Source organism: Argiope bruennichi, chromosome 1 (assembly GCF_947563725.1).
Source record: "Argiope bruennichi chromosome 1, qqArgBrue1.1, whole genome shotgun sequence".
Taxonomy (NCBI): domain Eukaryota; kingdom Metazoa; phylum Arthropoda; class Arachnida; order Araneae; family Araneidae; genus Argiope; species Argiope bruennichi.
Window position 1 is genome coordinate 114,656,380 of NC_079151.1, and position 17,354 is coordinate 114,673,733.

General features: G+C 28.1%; 1 protein-coding gene across 2 annotated transcripts; it reads left to right on the forward strand.

Annotated features, from left to right (window-relative positions):
- Positions 1 to 6,997: 6,997 nt before the first annotated feature.
- LOC129979042 (uncharacterized) lies at positions 6,998 to 16,034 on the forward strand. 2 transcript variants are annotated; one of them, XM_056090681.1, is made up of 3 exons: positions 6,998 to 7,067; positions 12,863 to 13,660; positions 15,848 to 16,034. In XM_056090681.1, exons 2-3 carry the CDS (start codon positions 12,906 to 12,908, stop codon positions 15,915 to 15,917), a joined length of 825 nt encoding a protein of 274 aa, XP_055946656.1. In that variant the 5' UTR covers positions 6,998 to 7,067; positions 12,863 to 12,905; the 3' UTR covers positions 15,918 to 16,034. The 2 variants fall into 2 exon arrangements, with proteins under 2 accessions (XP_055946656.1, XP_055946657.1); XM_056090682.1 differs by having other exon boundaries at positions 7,001 to 7,071.
- The last annotated feature ends 1,320 nt before the right edge of the window (positions 16,035 to 17,354 follow it).

A 17,354-nucleotide genomic window follows, 5' to 3' on the forward strand; every position in this document is an offset into this window, starting at 1 on the left:
TTTATTGCCGTGATGATCTAGAACGTCGGCAAGAATGCTAGAATAACTTCAAAGGACGCTTGTTTTAAAATTCCCTTCTTACTGTTTCAAGACCAGTAAATTCCCATTCTACACAGCTACAAAACTGAAAATTCTGAAGAATCTCTTCAATTTATTTTTGGTGTTTATTTGACAGTCTAATTTTTGATATATGAGTTCAAAATGTGATATTTTATGCTTTACTTGGATTGTTGAAGTTTTAACTCTTTTGAATTAAATTCTTCATAAACAATGAAGTATCTGACACTCACATCGGATTACTGAAATCTGGAATTAAGTGAAAGCATTAAATAATTTAAAATGCAAAATTACTTATAAACACTACAATAACTTAAATGCCTCTTGTATTATAAAAATTAATTAACAATAAATGTTCCATATAAGATTTAATCTAATAAGAGAGAGGCACGAAGTCCTAGTGGTCAAGTCTCAGCCTCTGGCTGGATGGCTCCATGTTCGAGACCCTCCCCTAAAGATCTGTCTTGATGAGAGCCTAGTGCGCGTTAAATCTGATGTCATGGGTGAAACGTCCTGCTTCTAATGTGATGTGGAAATTCTAGAGAGGAGTTAGTTAGTTAGCTATATTAACGTCCCGTTTTAAGCAAAACTATGGCTATTTTGGGACGGACCTCGTAATTTTGAACCGCGGTCAGATGACGAGGACGACACCTGAGCTGGCACCCCCCTCTCCACACCACACCACGCCACGCCACATCAGATGGAGGACGTTTGGCCTTGACGGGTTTAACGTGCAACAGACCCCCTTACACGACGGTTCTTCGGTGGAATCGGGTCTCGAACCTGAAATCTACGGCTCACGAACCGAGACCTTACCTCAAGGCCACCGTGGCCCGATTCTGGAGAGGAAGATACCAGCTTAGGTGTCATTCTCTTCACCTGGTCGGTATTCAAAATTGCAAGATCCGTCCCAAATTAGCACTAGCGTTACTTTGAAACAGGATAATAATATAGCTAAATTAAACTAAACTAAATTATCTTATAAGGAAGTTAAGTAATTTCATCAGTTGTTTAGTTTCGCATTAATTTTTGGTGATAATATTCAAGCTTTATTTTCATATGGCATGCACTTGAATATTTTCTTTGACTTGATAAATTACCAATAAATACGCAAATCTATTTTTTTTTTCCCTCGACATTTTAAGTTGGTTCTTTATTTTTCCACTGAACTTCTATGTTTTGTAACGTCTCTGATTGAAATATCATCATCGTTGTACATTTTCTGATACTCCTTCTTTTTCTTTTATTTGCCATTTTATTCCATTATAGTACCCGCCAGATTGTCTGAATGAAAACTCTAATCGTTATTTGCACGGACACTTTAAAAGCGATAAGTCCATTTTAAATTTATACAATTCTTAGGAGAATTCGAACGAATAGTTACGAATAAGCAAAATAAGACATTTTCTAGGTTAAACGAACAATTTTCTGTAGAAGTAAAATATTTCTCCGCAAAGATGATATGAATCATTACTATTTTTCACTCCCATAAAAGTGGAGCGTTGCTGAAAGGAGTCGAAATAATTCTTCACACATTTTTTGTATACGGACCATTACGTAGGTAAGTACAAATTTTTCTCAATTTCTTGCATGATACAAAAAAACTGCTGAAAAAACGAATATACTTCATGGAACATACATTTAAATTCCAAAATCATTAATCTATGTATTATAATATTTCTTCTGTCGATATATCTTTTACTCAACCCTTTAAAGGGCCATTTTTTTCTAGTCATATTATGTTAAAATATTTTTAGGCTTGAAATTAGAATAAGAAAAGGGATTCATTTAGCTTATTAGATAAATTTAATTTCATTAATTAATTTAGTTAATTAATAATTAAGTGACAAACCAAGACACATCATTTTGTGTGAGATAAAAAACTGAAGCATCTAAGTTTCTGTCTTTCTAAAAAAATTTGTCAGAACTTATGCCAACCTACATCATTTCATACAAAGATTGATAAATTTGGTGGGAAGCATATTTCTCACGGCCTTAGAAAGGGTTAACTGATACAAAGTCTGCAGCAATGAATAAGTTTTCAACTGATACGAATTTTTTACCGTTTGCTGATATAGCTTACTCTGTTTACATTATAATTAGTGGGAGGGGGTTGTATGTATGAAAATTCGCTCGTGTTTAATGGTATTTTTTTAAAGAGTCGTTTCAAAATCATTAACAAGTAAGTCATCAATGAAACTAGTGTTCAACTTCATAATATAGGGAAGAAAAGAAGTGTGTACATTTTAGGTATCATCCCTTTGATCGATTAGTTTTAGAATCTAACATCAATCTACGGTTTTAGGTTCAGGACCATGTGCCAAATTTCTGTCATCGTGTGTTTTTGTGTCATCACGTCCACACGCACACCAACAACCAATCAGACTTCGCGAAGATGGATTTTGTCTAAAATGTACTGGAAATCGTCAATATTTTAACCTCATACGAATTGTTCAATTCATTTTTTAAGCCAACAAGTTCAAGATTTTTTAAAAAATAAATTAAAAAACCGTATTACACACATTATTTCATTTTTTAGTGTGTGTGTGGGGGGGGGGGGATTCTAAGAAATCTGAAACGTTAAAATTCAGCAAAATCTCAAGGTAGAGCGTTTGACAATTACTATCATTTACCTTTGTATAGAAGAAAGTAAGGAAAATGCTGCTTCTTAAAATTTTTTAACAGAATCTTGGCACTATCATTAGCTCTGCCTGCCACTTCCAAGATAAAAGTAAATATTATTCCAGCACGGTTTACCTTTAAAAGTGGAACAAATGTCCTATCGGTTAAAAACATTACAGCTCAACAGTTTTGGTGTGAAGATTTTACTCTACATTATATTGATCTGAGCAAATAAGTTTTTGAATTATTGCATTCAGATGCGCACGAATGGACAGTCAACCCTCGAGATTTTTTTTAAAATTGGTACCAATAACCATCTAACAAATTTTATCTATTTAGCTCGTTTGTCTGTTTTTTTAAATTATTAATTTTATTTACTTTATACATACAGACGGACCTATCAAAATTTGGTAGAAATATGAAATTTTAATATAAACCTTGAAAACCAAATTTCATACTTTCAGTGTGTTGTGTTTTTGAATATTCTTATTCACAGAAAAACAGATAAAGTAAATGTTGTTTTTTTATTCAAGAGTGTTTAAAATCGGTATCATATTTGGAGAAAGAATTTTTTAGCTACTGCAGTAATTTCTTATATATTTCTTATACGAGAAAGGAAACAATATATAATTTTACGATAATGCCTGGTTTAAACACTTTTAATCTTTTTATAAAATGTGTGATACAGATGACTTAAAGAATTTAAAAGTAGGCATAAATAATAATTATGCTTAAATATATGTATAAAATATGCATCTGGAAATTTCAAAAGAAAGGATATATAATAGTGGTGCTAAAAATATTCCATTTTTTGTCTCCAAACTAATAAATAAAAAAAATTATACATAAATCTCGATAAAAGGTATTGTTTTAGCTCTGAAAAATATTTCAGCTTCTTCATATCATAATCAAACTGCTGTTCTAGAAATGCAGACAAAACCATTTGCACCAATTTCAAGAGAAATGAAAGAACTCTTTATATTTAATAATGTTGAAGTAGCTTAAATATATTCAATCAGGCCTTCAGTCTTGAAGAATTTTTTTTTAACACACTCATTATTAAAAGTAAAATTTAAAGGCTCACGTAACTAAAATAAGTAACTTTGACTCTTCTTTGAAATGTGGCGTAAATATATTTTTGTATCGTACATTTTAATTTTCTTCCAATGAATTCGTTATCCCTTTGGGGACTAGTTGGTTTGGACATCAATAAAAATTTAAAAATTCAGTTTGTGTTTCAAGCATGTCTAAATAAATCCGCACAACAGAGATAAAACCCAAAAATTTTATTTGCATTGATTTTTTTTCGACTAATTTCCTTGCTATTATTCATTTTTTAAATTTTTTAACAATTAACGAGCAGCCTTCTGCGACCAGCTGTAAACCTATAATATTAGTAGAATTAAATTAGTCATGTCTACCAGAATAAATTAATGCACTATATTTTATCACACCAAATGAAAGCACTGTTATAATTATGCAATAAACATAATATATTCTGATTAATTAGCTGTACTTGCAAAGTGTCGAAATAAATTAATGAACTGGTTCAATTGTTTAGGCTGGGGGATGGGATGTAACTGTGTCGAAATAAATTAATGAACTGGTTCAATTGTTTAGGCTGGGGGATGGGATGTAACTATATATATATAATTACAGATTGAGAACCGTGGGGTGGCCTGCAACCATCTATGACATACTTATGTGCCATGAACTTTCAATGCAATAACAATTGGCGAAATCTCATCGAGTTTAGGCGACTTAAGGTTTTTTTGCATGTTTGTTTTTCCAATTATTTTAAACCATCTGCCTCTAGCGACTAGTTGGTTCATCGACATTAATGCTATCTGAAATTTTCAATTAGATACTTTATGTAACTTGGTCTGAATGACATCCTCACCAAAATATTTTTAAGTTTCAAATTTTGATAACAAGTAACCCATATTATTTTAAAAGTCTTACATCGTTTTATTCATTGAACTATGTATTTCTCGAATTTCCCATCACTTCCCTTAGAATTTGAACTTAAATAAAAAATTTAAAAAAAAAAAAGAATTAGACAAATTTTTTGCTGGAAACAAATTTTTTCTTAAAAATAAAAGTACAGAAAATAAAATCGTTCAGAATTGAAATCTAATGTGTACTACATAATATCGTTAATAATATATAAAACTCCCACCACGGGTACTTCATATGAAGATTAGAAGCTTCCGGCATGGTGGTTGCTTCTCACCACCCGGAATGAGTACAAAGATGGTGGGGGTCGGCTACTTCCTTCCGATGACGGGCCGTGCTTCTTACAAGAAAGACTGTACCATTGCCGGTGATGGACCTTAGGATTCAATTTTAATTCTCGCCAATACTGTTGCGGCGATCGGGTCATTCAAATTTAATCCGTATGCCTTTACATAGGAGGGGTACAGTAGCCTTGTGTGGTTATAATTTATGTAATATCTTAAAGCATTATCAATAAAAATTTCTCTGGTATTATAAAATTCAGTTTTTAGATTTATTTTTACTCATAAAATTCAGTTTTTAGTTTTACTTTTCAAAAGATTTAAATGGCGCAAATAATAAAAATTTATTTTGTTTCTGTCAACCAATTCCCGGAAAAATATTATAAAAGCGAAATGTTATACAGTTCTTTGCCCTTAAAGAATCATATTCATTGAAAAATTCTTGATTCTCCAACTTTTAAATAAAATAAAATAAGAAGAAAAAAAATAAGAAGAAACTCATTATTGGTGTATTTTTTTTTTGAAACTGTTAATGGAGTGGTCTAAAATCGCTCGATTTTGTAAGCTAGTAATATTTAAATTTTCAGAGTTCACTCAGTTTCGCAATAAAGTTGACCTTAATTTTCATTTAATATATTAGTAGCATCAAGAATAATTTACTAAATATGACTCATAGGACTGAGAGTATGTATAAAAATAGAAAGACCGTGATTTATCAGAACAATTATTGACTCAACTGTATAAAATAGTATTCTTTATTTCATTTTTTTTTTATTAAATATATCTGCCTAATACTAACTGTTCAGAAATTTTTGGAACTCGATTGGAATATATATATATATATATATATATATATATATATATATATATATATACCTTTACCTTAAATACAACAGAATTATTGGATTAATAATATAGGTATTTTTAAAGTTCACAGAAGCCTTGTTTTTGTTCTTATCTTTCTCGAAAATATCATGTTCTATGGGTTTTTCTTTCAAGCGCATGTTCGAAATCAGACTTTTCTATTTTTAGTTTATAGCGAGAGTTAACTTGGTTTTCTTTTTTTTAATCTGAACTTTTATCAACGTAATGGAATTTTTATTAAAAATTTTTAGTAATTTTTCTCATGCATGCCCAGCGCTCACCTGCAGATTTGATTCCGTTATCATTTTATATGAAATATACTGTTGGAAAACATATTTAAAACATTTTTTGAAAATTAAGTAAATAGTTGAAGAAAAATAATAAAAAATATAATTTTTTTTAAATTTTAAAATAATTTTAAAATCAATTTTGTGTATAATATCTTTTGAAATTATCGCATAAAAAACGACAAAATATGGCTTAATTTTTAATTAACTAAAGTTTAAAAAGATCCGTCCGAATTGCACAGCCTCATCTTTCAAATTATATATGGATAAGTTTGGTAGTTCTAGGGCAAACAGTTGGGCCTTCCTTCAAAATACTAGCATACACATTATCATTTCAAATATATACATTTTATAGATCTAGAGATCCAAATCTATAGGGATATATAGATTTAATTAAAAATGAGTTAAATTTAAAGTGAAAAATTATAATTATAATGAAATTTATTTAAATGTCATTACCTAATAAATAGTTAATTATTATTGATTTCTTATTAATTATAAATAATATAGTCATGTTTTAAAAGTCTGTTGCCTCCTGTTGTAAAAGGATCAACTAAACGGCATTTATAAATGATAGCAATTATTACAAACTATAAGACATTTAATCTGACAAAAAAAATTTTCTTTGAGCCCATCGAAACTATTTTGACGGAACTATGTTTTAATTTGAGAGTGTGAAACAAAAGAATAAATATAGGTTACTATATCCATATAAGAATGGTTCATTGAGGAAAAAAATGGTTCCGACAAAGTTACTTCCTTTCTCTTGGAGAAATTTGGAAAAGGAAAGGTATTAGAAAGTATGGAAAGCAGTAGGTCGAAAGAACGGACTATCTGACCTCATGTCCTACATCCCATCCAACCCAAACAGGTAGGTGGGGAGGATGCCATATATATTTCAGTGGAGAGCACTCAATCAGAACATTCTGCCTTCTTCCATCAATCCGCATCTCTCCTTTCTCCTGCGTCTCCTTGGAAATTTTCCATTACAGATCAACAGGTGTGTAAGTATAGAAATTTTTTTCCCCTTCTGTCTTTTTGTTTGTGCATTTTCGTTTATCTTAATGAAATTCATTTATCATTAATCTGAATCTTATCAGGTTGCTCAACATTCGAATAAACATCAGAAATGAATGAGCTATTGATGGATATTTAAGTTAGATTCAAACTGAATCTTTTGAAAAAATATTTTTTTTTTAATTAACTGAAGAAGTTTTGAAAAATCCTACCTAATATACTTGCTAGCGTATTGGTTTAGAAAATAGATTTAAAGTCCAGCATCAGGAAATATCTTAGCATTTCTTGCAAGAGGAGACGATAATCCAGAATTCAACTCTTTTGGTAGCATGCTAAATTGAAAGATGAAAAAAAAATTAATTTAAAAATATAATTATTATATATACAGGGTATCCACTTTAAACCCAACAGTTAATTTTTAAATTTTAGATATAGACTTAAGGTTTTAATTTGAAAAAAAAATGTTTTAAAAGACCTAAAGAATTATATTTTTTGTTCCAATAAATAAATAGGGTGCTGAACAATTATGAAATCTGATCTAAATCGTATTAATCGTACCCAATAAAATTTTCTTGGTACACTGACATTTTAAGCAAAATCAACTCCGTTCTTCTAAGATTGCAATTAACCAATTGCTTTAAATTTCTTTACTTGTGATCAATCAACGACTACCTCAAGGAAACGGAATTCGTTGATTACATGATCTTTCTCGAGGAAGCCGTAGGAATAGTTTCAAAAGATATAATTTGACTAGTTTTAATCCCAGAAGATTGGAACTTTTTTTATTTAAAATAATAAATAGTGAAACACGAATGAATGTCAAAATAAATGTGACTAATAGTGTAAATGGACTGTGTTAAATTTTAGATATTGGAATTTTTGTAGCAAAACATTCACTGATTAAAACAACACAAAATATAATTCTTTATATCATTTAAAACATTATTCCAATTAAAACTATATGTCTATCTCTAACAAGCTAATGAAATATCTATTGGTCCACGATTAAAGTGGACATTGTATAAAATTTATTAGTACATTTCAAATAAAAATCTAATGTACTGATTTTTGTGAATTCAAATAATTTGGTATGCAACTTGTATTTTTAATAAGAAAATAAAACCAAATCATTAGGCTGCTTCATCTTTTCATCACTTTAAATAAATAACTCATTCTAAAATTATTCAATATAGTCACGGTTCCTAGGAAGACCAAATGTATTCGCGAATTAAATCAGAAGTATTTTAGGAAGTATTTTTTACTCATAAAAAATAATTACATCTTCATATGCTTTCGAATTTGTAAAATGAAAATAATAAATGTTTGACGGATAATTTTCTCGTTGAAGATAAAGTATAAAGCCTCTTAATAACGTTTCTTAGATTCTGAGTTATAAATTTATACTGACTATCATAACAGAGGGAAATCTTTTAATGAAAAAGTGAACACTTAGTTTTAGCAAAAAAAAAAAAAAAAAAAAAAAAAACCTCTTTTTGAAAAAAATATATATACATTTGAAATTCTAATTCAAGCTTTAAATTTTATTAATAATCTGTTATTACATCTAAAATTTATTAAAAAAACCCACACAAATACAATATTATATGCAATACGGAGACAATAGTTTATTTCTGAATGTATACATTTTCATGTACCTTGATTTTATTTAACATGCTTATAAAAATGGAATTTATTTTTCACTCACTACCTCAGGTGCAAACGTCTTGAAATCCCGTACATTTAGGCATTCTGCATGACAATGCATTGTTTTAATATTTCCAAAATTTAATTCTTAATTAATCGGTTACTTATATTAAATTTTTGTTCTAAATTACTCCAGGTTGCTTTAATTAAATTTTGATTTAAACTTCATATCTGGTAGTGAATTTCAGATAACATTAATTTTCAAATTCCATAATTTTATAATGTTGGTGAAAATTATACACCATATGATGAAAAATATACCCCATATTTTTCATTAAGAACATTTATCATATTTATAAAAAATATGGTGAAAATTATACACCATAAAAATTAAAATAATTAAAACAAGAAAATTTGCATATTGGTGCTCTAAAAAAAATGTGTGTTTTTTTTTCACTAAATTTCATTTTTATAATTTTCATTTTCAATACTCTGTAAATGCTGTATATAATTTTAGGATTTGAGGGTTTTTGAGGGTTACAAATGGTTCGAGTCAAAATCCGTTAGAAAGAATTAAATTTATTAGAACTCCTTTCAAACTGAGAAAATAAAAGAAAAAATTTTTTTTCCAAAGGTGGAAAAAAACTGAATTATTGAAGCGTTAGCTACTACAAGACCAAGTTCTAAAAATAACTATAAATATTTTTTTTCTGCATTGCCCAGAAGATATGCCAGTAAAAACATTCAAAGCATTTTGTTCAAATTGTCAATAAACGTGAGTTATTAAATGAGACAACTGAACAATATAATTCATATGTTTGTCAAGAGTTCCACGCTTCAAATCTTATAAAAACGTATAGTTCAATATCATAACTTTTAAAAAGATGATTTTTTTTTCTTTACTAATTCAAAGAAAATCTAATTATTTTAATTACAAGCACTTCCAATAGTATTTTTAATTCTTAAAAGTTCAGTCATTCTGTTTAAAGAATAGGTTTTTATCTGATAATGTTAGGTAGAATGCTGCTTTTATATTCTTATAAATCTATAGAAACTATATAAAAATTAAACCATTTGGATTTTAAAATTTTGTTTTATTGCTTAATAATTCATAAAACTATCTGAACTATAGAAAATAAATATGAAAATCATATTCATTCAAAAAATATTTTATCAGTTTAAACTTTAAATCAACTTTTATTAAAAAGAATTTATCTTCAATTTTTTTCACAACTTCTATCTAAAATAATATATTTTACAAAAAAAAAAAAAAAAAAATGTTTTTTTGTTAGCAAATAGTTAAAATACCCTGCATGGTTATTTTCTAGTTAATTAAATTTCTAAAAATATTTTTAATTGCTCAACATAAGAAGAAATACTTATATCAAATCAATCAACTCTAGGAAAAAAACTGTTAGTAAAGAGTAAGACAATAAACGATTAAGTAACAAGATTTGTTTAAAATATTATTTTCCTGCTGCTACTTATATTTTGAAGTCAATATTTTCCTTTAAAATTTGTATTCTATTGAAGTGAAAAATTCACCTGAAATTTCGAATATATGAATTTTTGGTATGTTTGCCAGCAATTTTGGATCCATTTTCATTTTATAATAATTTGTGCAGCTTCAGTTAAAGTTCAAAACTTCTGTTCAAATCCAAATGCCCAAAAGCTTTTTTAAACATTGATAGACATAAAAAGTCATATTAATTAGATTCCTTTTAAAGAATTTCGTTTACGAAAACGTATCGAAACGACATATAAGTAAAAATATTACAATTTTTATTAAAAATAATTTTTTTAATGATTCTGTAATAAACGGAATAACTTATTTTTTAACTTATTCGTAAACTTATTTTTCCTTATCATAATTATGATTACCATCATTTTATTCCAAAATTTCTGTTTCATTAACTGATATTTTACAAGACGCATTAACCATTTAACTGTTTCATTTTCTGTACTATCTAATAAGATGACACCTTCTATTTTGGGAATATTTTCTTATTTTGATTCAAATGGGAATCCATTGAATACTTGACATCTATATATTCGAAGTAATTTTAATATTGAATTATAATCGTTATGAATGGTTTATTTTTTGCTTACAACTATCAAATTTCGATAAATCTATGCACGCATGGCACTCGGGCAAAACAGTTAAGGGGTTAATGAATTTGAGGATGAACTTATAACTACAATCTATAATTTACTGAAAATTTCCTCATACATTTTAAAGATAAATTCTAATGTGAAAAAATTGTTTGAATGCAAATCATATCAAAGATTCAGATTCTTCACTATTACTGCAAAATTATTAATATTATTAAATTTTTCAAGTATGGTTCTTTATTTCCTGAACCCTTAATATTATTCAGTTCTTGAGCCACTTAAGGAAAAAAAAATATTTAAGCTTTAAAAATTGATTTTTTTATTAAGTGCTTTGAAAACTGAATATTATGAATTGAATAATTTGATATAAATGGTTCATAAATGTTTGATATCCAGGTTTAGGAAATATACTACCACGATTAAATGTTACCAATTAAAAATTTTAAAGAAAAGACCTCGAATAATGAAAAATTTAATTATATGGATACATTTTCATTTTCATTTAAATATATTTCGTTAAAACTAACTTACAGCTTCATATCCATCGTAAAAAACGAACAGGAGTTTAAATATTTTGATCCTTTCTTTAATTTAAATACTTTTCTAACTAATTGCGACAACTTTGCATATAAAGTGGAGAAAGAATCTCTCAAAGAAATAAGTTAAAATTCTGATTTCAGATTACAGACTATTTTTACAAAATCGTCTGCGCTTTTCGCGAACATAATATTAATTTATTTTCTTCACAGTCAACGACAAAAATTAATAAATAATAGAAACTATATAACTAAATGGCGATAAGATGTTTAAAGAGATAATTTTCATTAATAAAAGTAAAAATAATATGTTATAACTTTTAAAAGTAATTCTACCCGGAAAGTTTTATAATTTTATAAATTTAAGCTCTGATATAATATTTTAATAAATAACTATTAAAACATAAATCTAAACTCGCTCTTGATCTATTTCTCAAATTCTTCTTTCAAATTTCGATAGAAATAAAAAAAAATATTTCATTAGAATTTTACGATAATCTTTGGAATTAAAATTTGAAAAAAAATGATATTTATTTCAATAATTTATAAGTTTTTAATATCAGTCATCATTTTAGGTAACAAAATGTTAGATAAATTATGATCTTTTAGAAAGAGAATGGTTTATATAATTACAGGAAAATGTATGATGGTCATGCCAGAAAATCTTACATAATCCACTGAACTGTTTTCAATAAATTTTTCCTTTTTATTTTTAAGAAATTAGGAAAAATGCTTGATATTTCTAGGATTAAAACATCTGGAAGAGAAAAATATATGTTTGTTTATAATTTTGAAATGATCCACAAACGTTCACCTTACCTTTGGCCATAAGTAAAAATGTTTATAAATTAATCAAATGAAATATCAGATATGGAGATAGTTTTAAATTTGGAAGAATATATTTATTGATCGAAATTCCTCATGATCATTTTTCATATAAAAAAATATTTCCAAAGCATTTGTGTTTGGATCAGTTTCATAAGTTTTCTGAAGAAATATTATTGACCAAACAATTTTTAGAAGAATTTAAATTTTTATCAATGAAAGTCATTTTTTTTTTTAATTTTTAGGCATATAACATGTTGCATTTGGTTCTTACTATAGAAGCATCACGTAATCTTTGGTTTTCAGTCATCGCTTATAGAACTTCAAAGTGTTAAACGAAAAATAAAATATGATACATTTTATCATTGAAAAATGAATAATGCAATCTCAAAGAAAAAGCTTAAACAAATTGCATTTTTAAACTCCATTTTGAATGTTAAAAAAGATATCTTTGCATCATTATTTACTCATTTTCACTCTGACTTTGCTTTGGCAACAGAAAGAAAACTATTTAAGTTATATAATTTTTATGTATTCTTAGATGTTATAATTTTTATCGAAATTAGCTTTTCATCGAACGCAGAGTAAGAAATTTATTTAAGAAAACTATTAACCATTACGATGTAAGAAAGGTAATAACATTTTGTTCACATTTTTTTAGTTGAAATAAATCTTTGTGGAGAAGCAAGCTCATAGATCTTACCATGAGAGTCATCGACAAATTTTTAGTGTTTATGTCCATAACAATGATATCAACGGTCATGGGCCAACTACCCTTTTTTCTTCAACGCTTCAGACCTAAAAATGGACTGCTAGGATCGGCAAGTTCTTACGCATCTTTATTCAGTCCATTGTCATCTGCTTCCTACATTTCACCATCGTACAGTTCTGGTCCATCATTCTTCGGATCCTCATCCTCAAACTTTGGGCCATCCTTTGGATCTTTCAGCCTCGGTTCTTCACCTGTACCTTCGACAAGCTTTGGCTCGTTAGGTCTAGGATCTTCACCATTTCCTTCAACAAGTTTCGGATCACTAGGTCTAGGATCATCTCCATTTTCTTCGACAAGTTTCGGATCTTCGTCGTTTGGACCACAATTTTCATCATCTGGTTTTGGATCGTCTTTTATACCACCAAGTGGATCATCTTCTTTTTCGTCGTCTGGGTTAGGAAATCCAGTATTTTCGTCAGCATCTAGTTTTGGATCATCTAATCTAGGGTATTCACCATTTTCAGCAGCCAGTTTCAATTCTCCAACCTTCGGATCACCTAATTTGCGTCCTCCTAAATTTGAGCCATCAAGTTTGGGCTCTTCATCCCTATCAGATTACAGTTCATCCGGCAGTTTTGATGGACTCGGAGAACTTGATCCTATTGACCTCATTGAAGACTATCCAGGCTTTTCCAATGCAGGCTTTGGTAAAGACCTGAATTTCGCTGGATCACATCCGCCCATGAAGTAAGTAATAGATATTCTATATTCCCTAAATTATTTGCAAAACTCTGCTTTTAAAATAAATTTTAATGATACCTTCCATTTGTTTATAAAGAATATTGTTAACTTTTAGTAAAAGTATAACTCCAATAGATAAGTAATTCATCTCATTTTATTAATTAATAAATTGGCATTCCATTAATAGACAATAATAACTATTATTCTAGTTCGCATTTATGTAGATATGGACAATTTTCTTTTAAATCCTTTGTTTTAAAAATTTAATGGAAATGTAATTGAAAGTCAGTGAATGCAAGAGTTTTGATGCCATTGTTATTCTACTCCAATGTAATACAGATTGATATTGCTGAATCCTAAGTATCTAAATCTCCATAATAATCTCTATTTCAGTCTTTTAACGTTTCTTTATTGGCTGTTCCAAGCAAATTAAAGTACAGCTTAATATATAAATATCAATAAGAAAAAGAATCAATCTTGACAAATCATGATAGCATTTATTGAACATTTTATAAAATCTTCTCCCTCGAATCCGTGTTTCTGCTGCAAGATCGGCAAAGAAAATCTTTAAACACGTTTAAAAAAACCAATTAATTAAAAATCAATGAAAAAAGTATTTTGATCGTTTTTGTTTTAAATCAAAAAGAAATATTCGACTAAACATTTTAAAATTTAAGGATACTCTATTTAAAATGCTGGATGTAGGAAATTTCAATTTAAATTCTTAGAAATTTCACAGATTTGAGTAAATTCTATCACAGAGGGAAAAAATCTTGGAATGGTAACTACTTGTTCTCTTCCTTGACGTAGAGATTTTTTTAAACGCCTAAAATCATTATAAATGGTACTACAGGCAAATGGGTGTGAAAAATCATCCAACACAACACGAAAAAAATTTAATAGAAGTTTATCTACACTGAAGCTAAAAATGCATTGAGTTACCATTATGAATTATGAGCCAAATTTCATTGCTAAAATGCGATATACCGGCCTGGCTGCTTCAGACATCACATGCGCGCACTTCATTTTATAATTATAGATTTTGAGAGAAAATCACTGTTTTGGTATTCTAAACCATTTAATTGAATTCGAATATAATTAGGAAAAAATGCAGTTTTAAAATGTCACAATTAACTAAATAGCCTGTAAACTAGATAAAGTAAGCATGAACGATAATAAAAGAGAATTCTAGGAAGCTTATAGTACCTATTTGCTTCACTCTTCAATTTTGAAAGTTTAGTCATTTTTAATGAAATACTGCAACCTTAAAACTTTTTTATCAGTGCCATTTCTTCGTTAATGAAAGATCTAAGAAAAACAGTATTGGAAATAGCAATAAAATTTACTTGTTATCAGTTTTCATTGACGAAGACAACTCCTATACACACGTCTTCCCATATCAAGTTTTTTTTTAAAAAAAATGCTTCATTAAGGTAAGTGAGCTAATTAATGAGAAGGAAATAAAAAAAATTTTAATAAAAACATATTAAGCGAAAAACTTTCTTGATACTGTATAGCATATCGAACAGAATCGCATACAACGTATACACAAAATAATGTAGAGAAGAAGTAGCTGAAATTTATGCTAAATGCTTGGATAAAAACCCTTCATACTTGCAAAATAATCATAGATGTATGATAAACTAGAGCAAAGAAAAAAAATGGTAGCTCATTTGTAACTTCCTAGAAAAGTAATTTTATAATTTTACTCTTGTTTTATTCTGGAGGTAAACACTTTGTCCTATAATTTTTGCTGAATGAGAAACGATATCTTGTAGGAGGTTTAGATGGCACATGTTGCTTCTGGGAAGTGAGCCAAATAAAAAGTTGAGTAACTTGAAATGAAAAAAAATGTTGCTCGAAAATCATATTCAAGAAGTGTTCTTTATTAACATACTATTATTATTTTTTATTTGAAACAGAATTATTCCCAATAATGCAGGTAGAACAATTATTTAAATAAAGACCTGTGCATAAAAGGTGCTGAAAAATAAATGCACTTTATGTAAGAATATGAGATGCATTTCAGTCATCCAACTTTATATGTAAGAATTTACATCCATTAATTTATCAGACCCATAAAATAGTAAATTTTAGTGAAAAACAGTTTCAAATTCAACTTAAAATTTGTATATTATTATATTTTTACTTTGAAATGTAATAAGAAGGTGTTTAATTATCATTCTGTTTCAGATACCAATCACCTCCACGGCCTATAAGTAACGACGTCAGTTTCTTCAAGCGATCTGAAGATAAAAATTAGAATCTAATGTACAAGGCGCCACCTGGTGTGGAGCGATCAATTCAGTTCATCGCGATTCATTTTCTACAAACCAACTCATGAAAGATCATCATTTGCATTGATTTGTAAATAGTTGCAATAAAGCTCTTTTTTTTAATGATGTTTTGCTATTTTATAAATACAAAAATGTTCTGTTTGACTACATTTCGATTTTTCCTTACAGTGCAAAGTAAATCATAAGGATTCTTTCACATTTGGCTCCGTTTGTATAGTAAAAAAAAAGGAAACTTTTTAAGTAGATGCAGCAGATGAAAGAGTTAGGAAGAATACATCATAATAGAAGCAATTATACAATCCAGTATCAAACGCTAATTCCGGCAAATGATTACCAATCATTATTAAATGCTGGGACATAATTTTAAACAATTGGCCTCCAATCTAGCCATTAAAAAAATGCTATTGTCCCAGTTGCCAAATGAATAAATTTGTAAATCATACAGATTCTATGAATTATAAAACAAAATGCACATCAACTTAGGTTGAATCAGATTTCAATCATTGAATTTCAGATATTATAAAATATATCAAAAAGCTCCATATCAAAAAATTCTTGTTTGATTCAGTGTATTCATTTAATGATCAAATCGTCCATTTGAACTGTACGAGTCATGAAAAATCACACAATAGCAATTTTATCGGCATAAGTTGTTGATCTGATTACCTAAAAAAAAATTCTAACTTTGCACTCAAATGTATTGCCAAAGAACAAAGGGTGAGAGTATGGAGATTGAAACGTCGATTGCTCGCATATAAGTCTATTAATTTAAAAGTAAAAATTGAAATAAAATATGTTATAAATATTAGGCGTATACAATGAGCAATCTAACGTGAAAAAAAAAAAAAAAAAAAAAAAAAAAGGTTTTTGAAAAAGTTAAAAACTTTTTTTATTTTATTATTATCACTTTCAATTTGGGGAAAATTTTTGTAATTCTGCAAAAGCATAGTTTATGAAGAAAATATCTAATAAAAATTTCAGATTAATATCTGCATTTTATTTATTTATTTTTGAAAAATTTAACTTTCGCGAAAAAAATTACCAAAAAATGTTCATAAGTACTTTTCTATCTGTCCGAATTCAAAGACAGATTTGAAAAAAAGAAAAAATATTATGAAAATATTGCTCAATAATCTCAAATGGTAGATTTTCAAAAAAAAAAAAAAAAATGGCAAAAATCAAATACGAAATTCATATTTTGCTCAATTATCAAGCCTAAACGCTGTAGGAACAGGTTGTGAGTAACGCAACTCATCATCGCAAGTTATTGTGGTTCACACGTAACTAAATATTATAAATAATTATTAATGTTTTGTATTTGTTTAATTGTTATAATTGTTCATGTTTGTTTTTGAAGTAATTGCATCAAAAATATTTTATATATTATTTTTGTGTTAAATGAA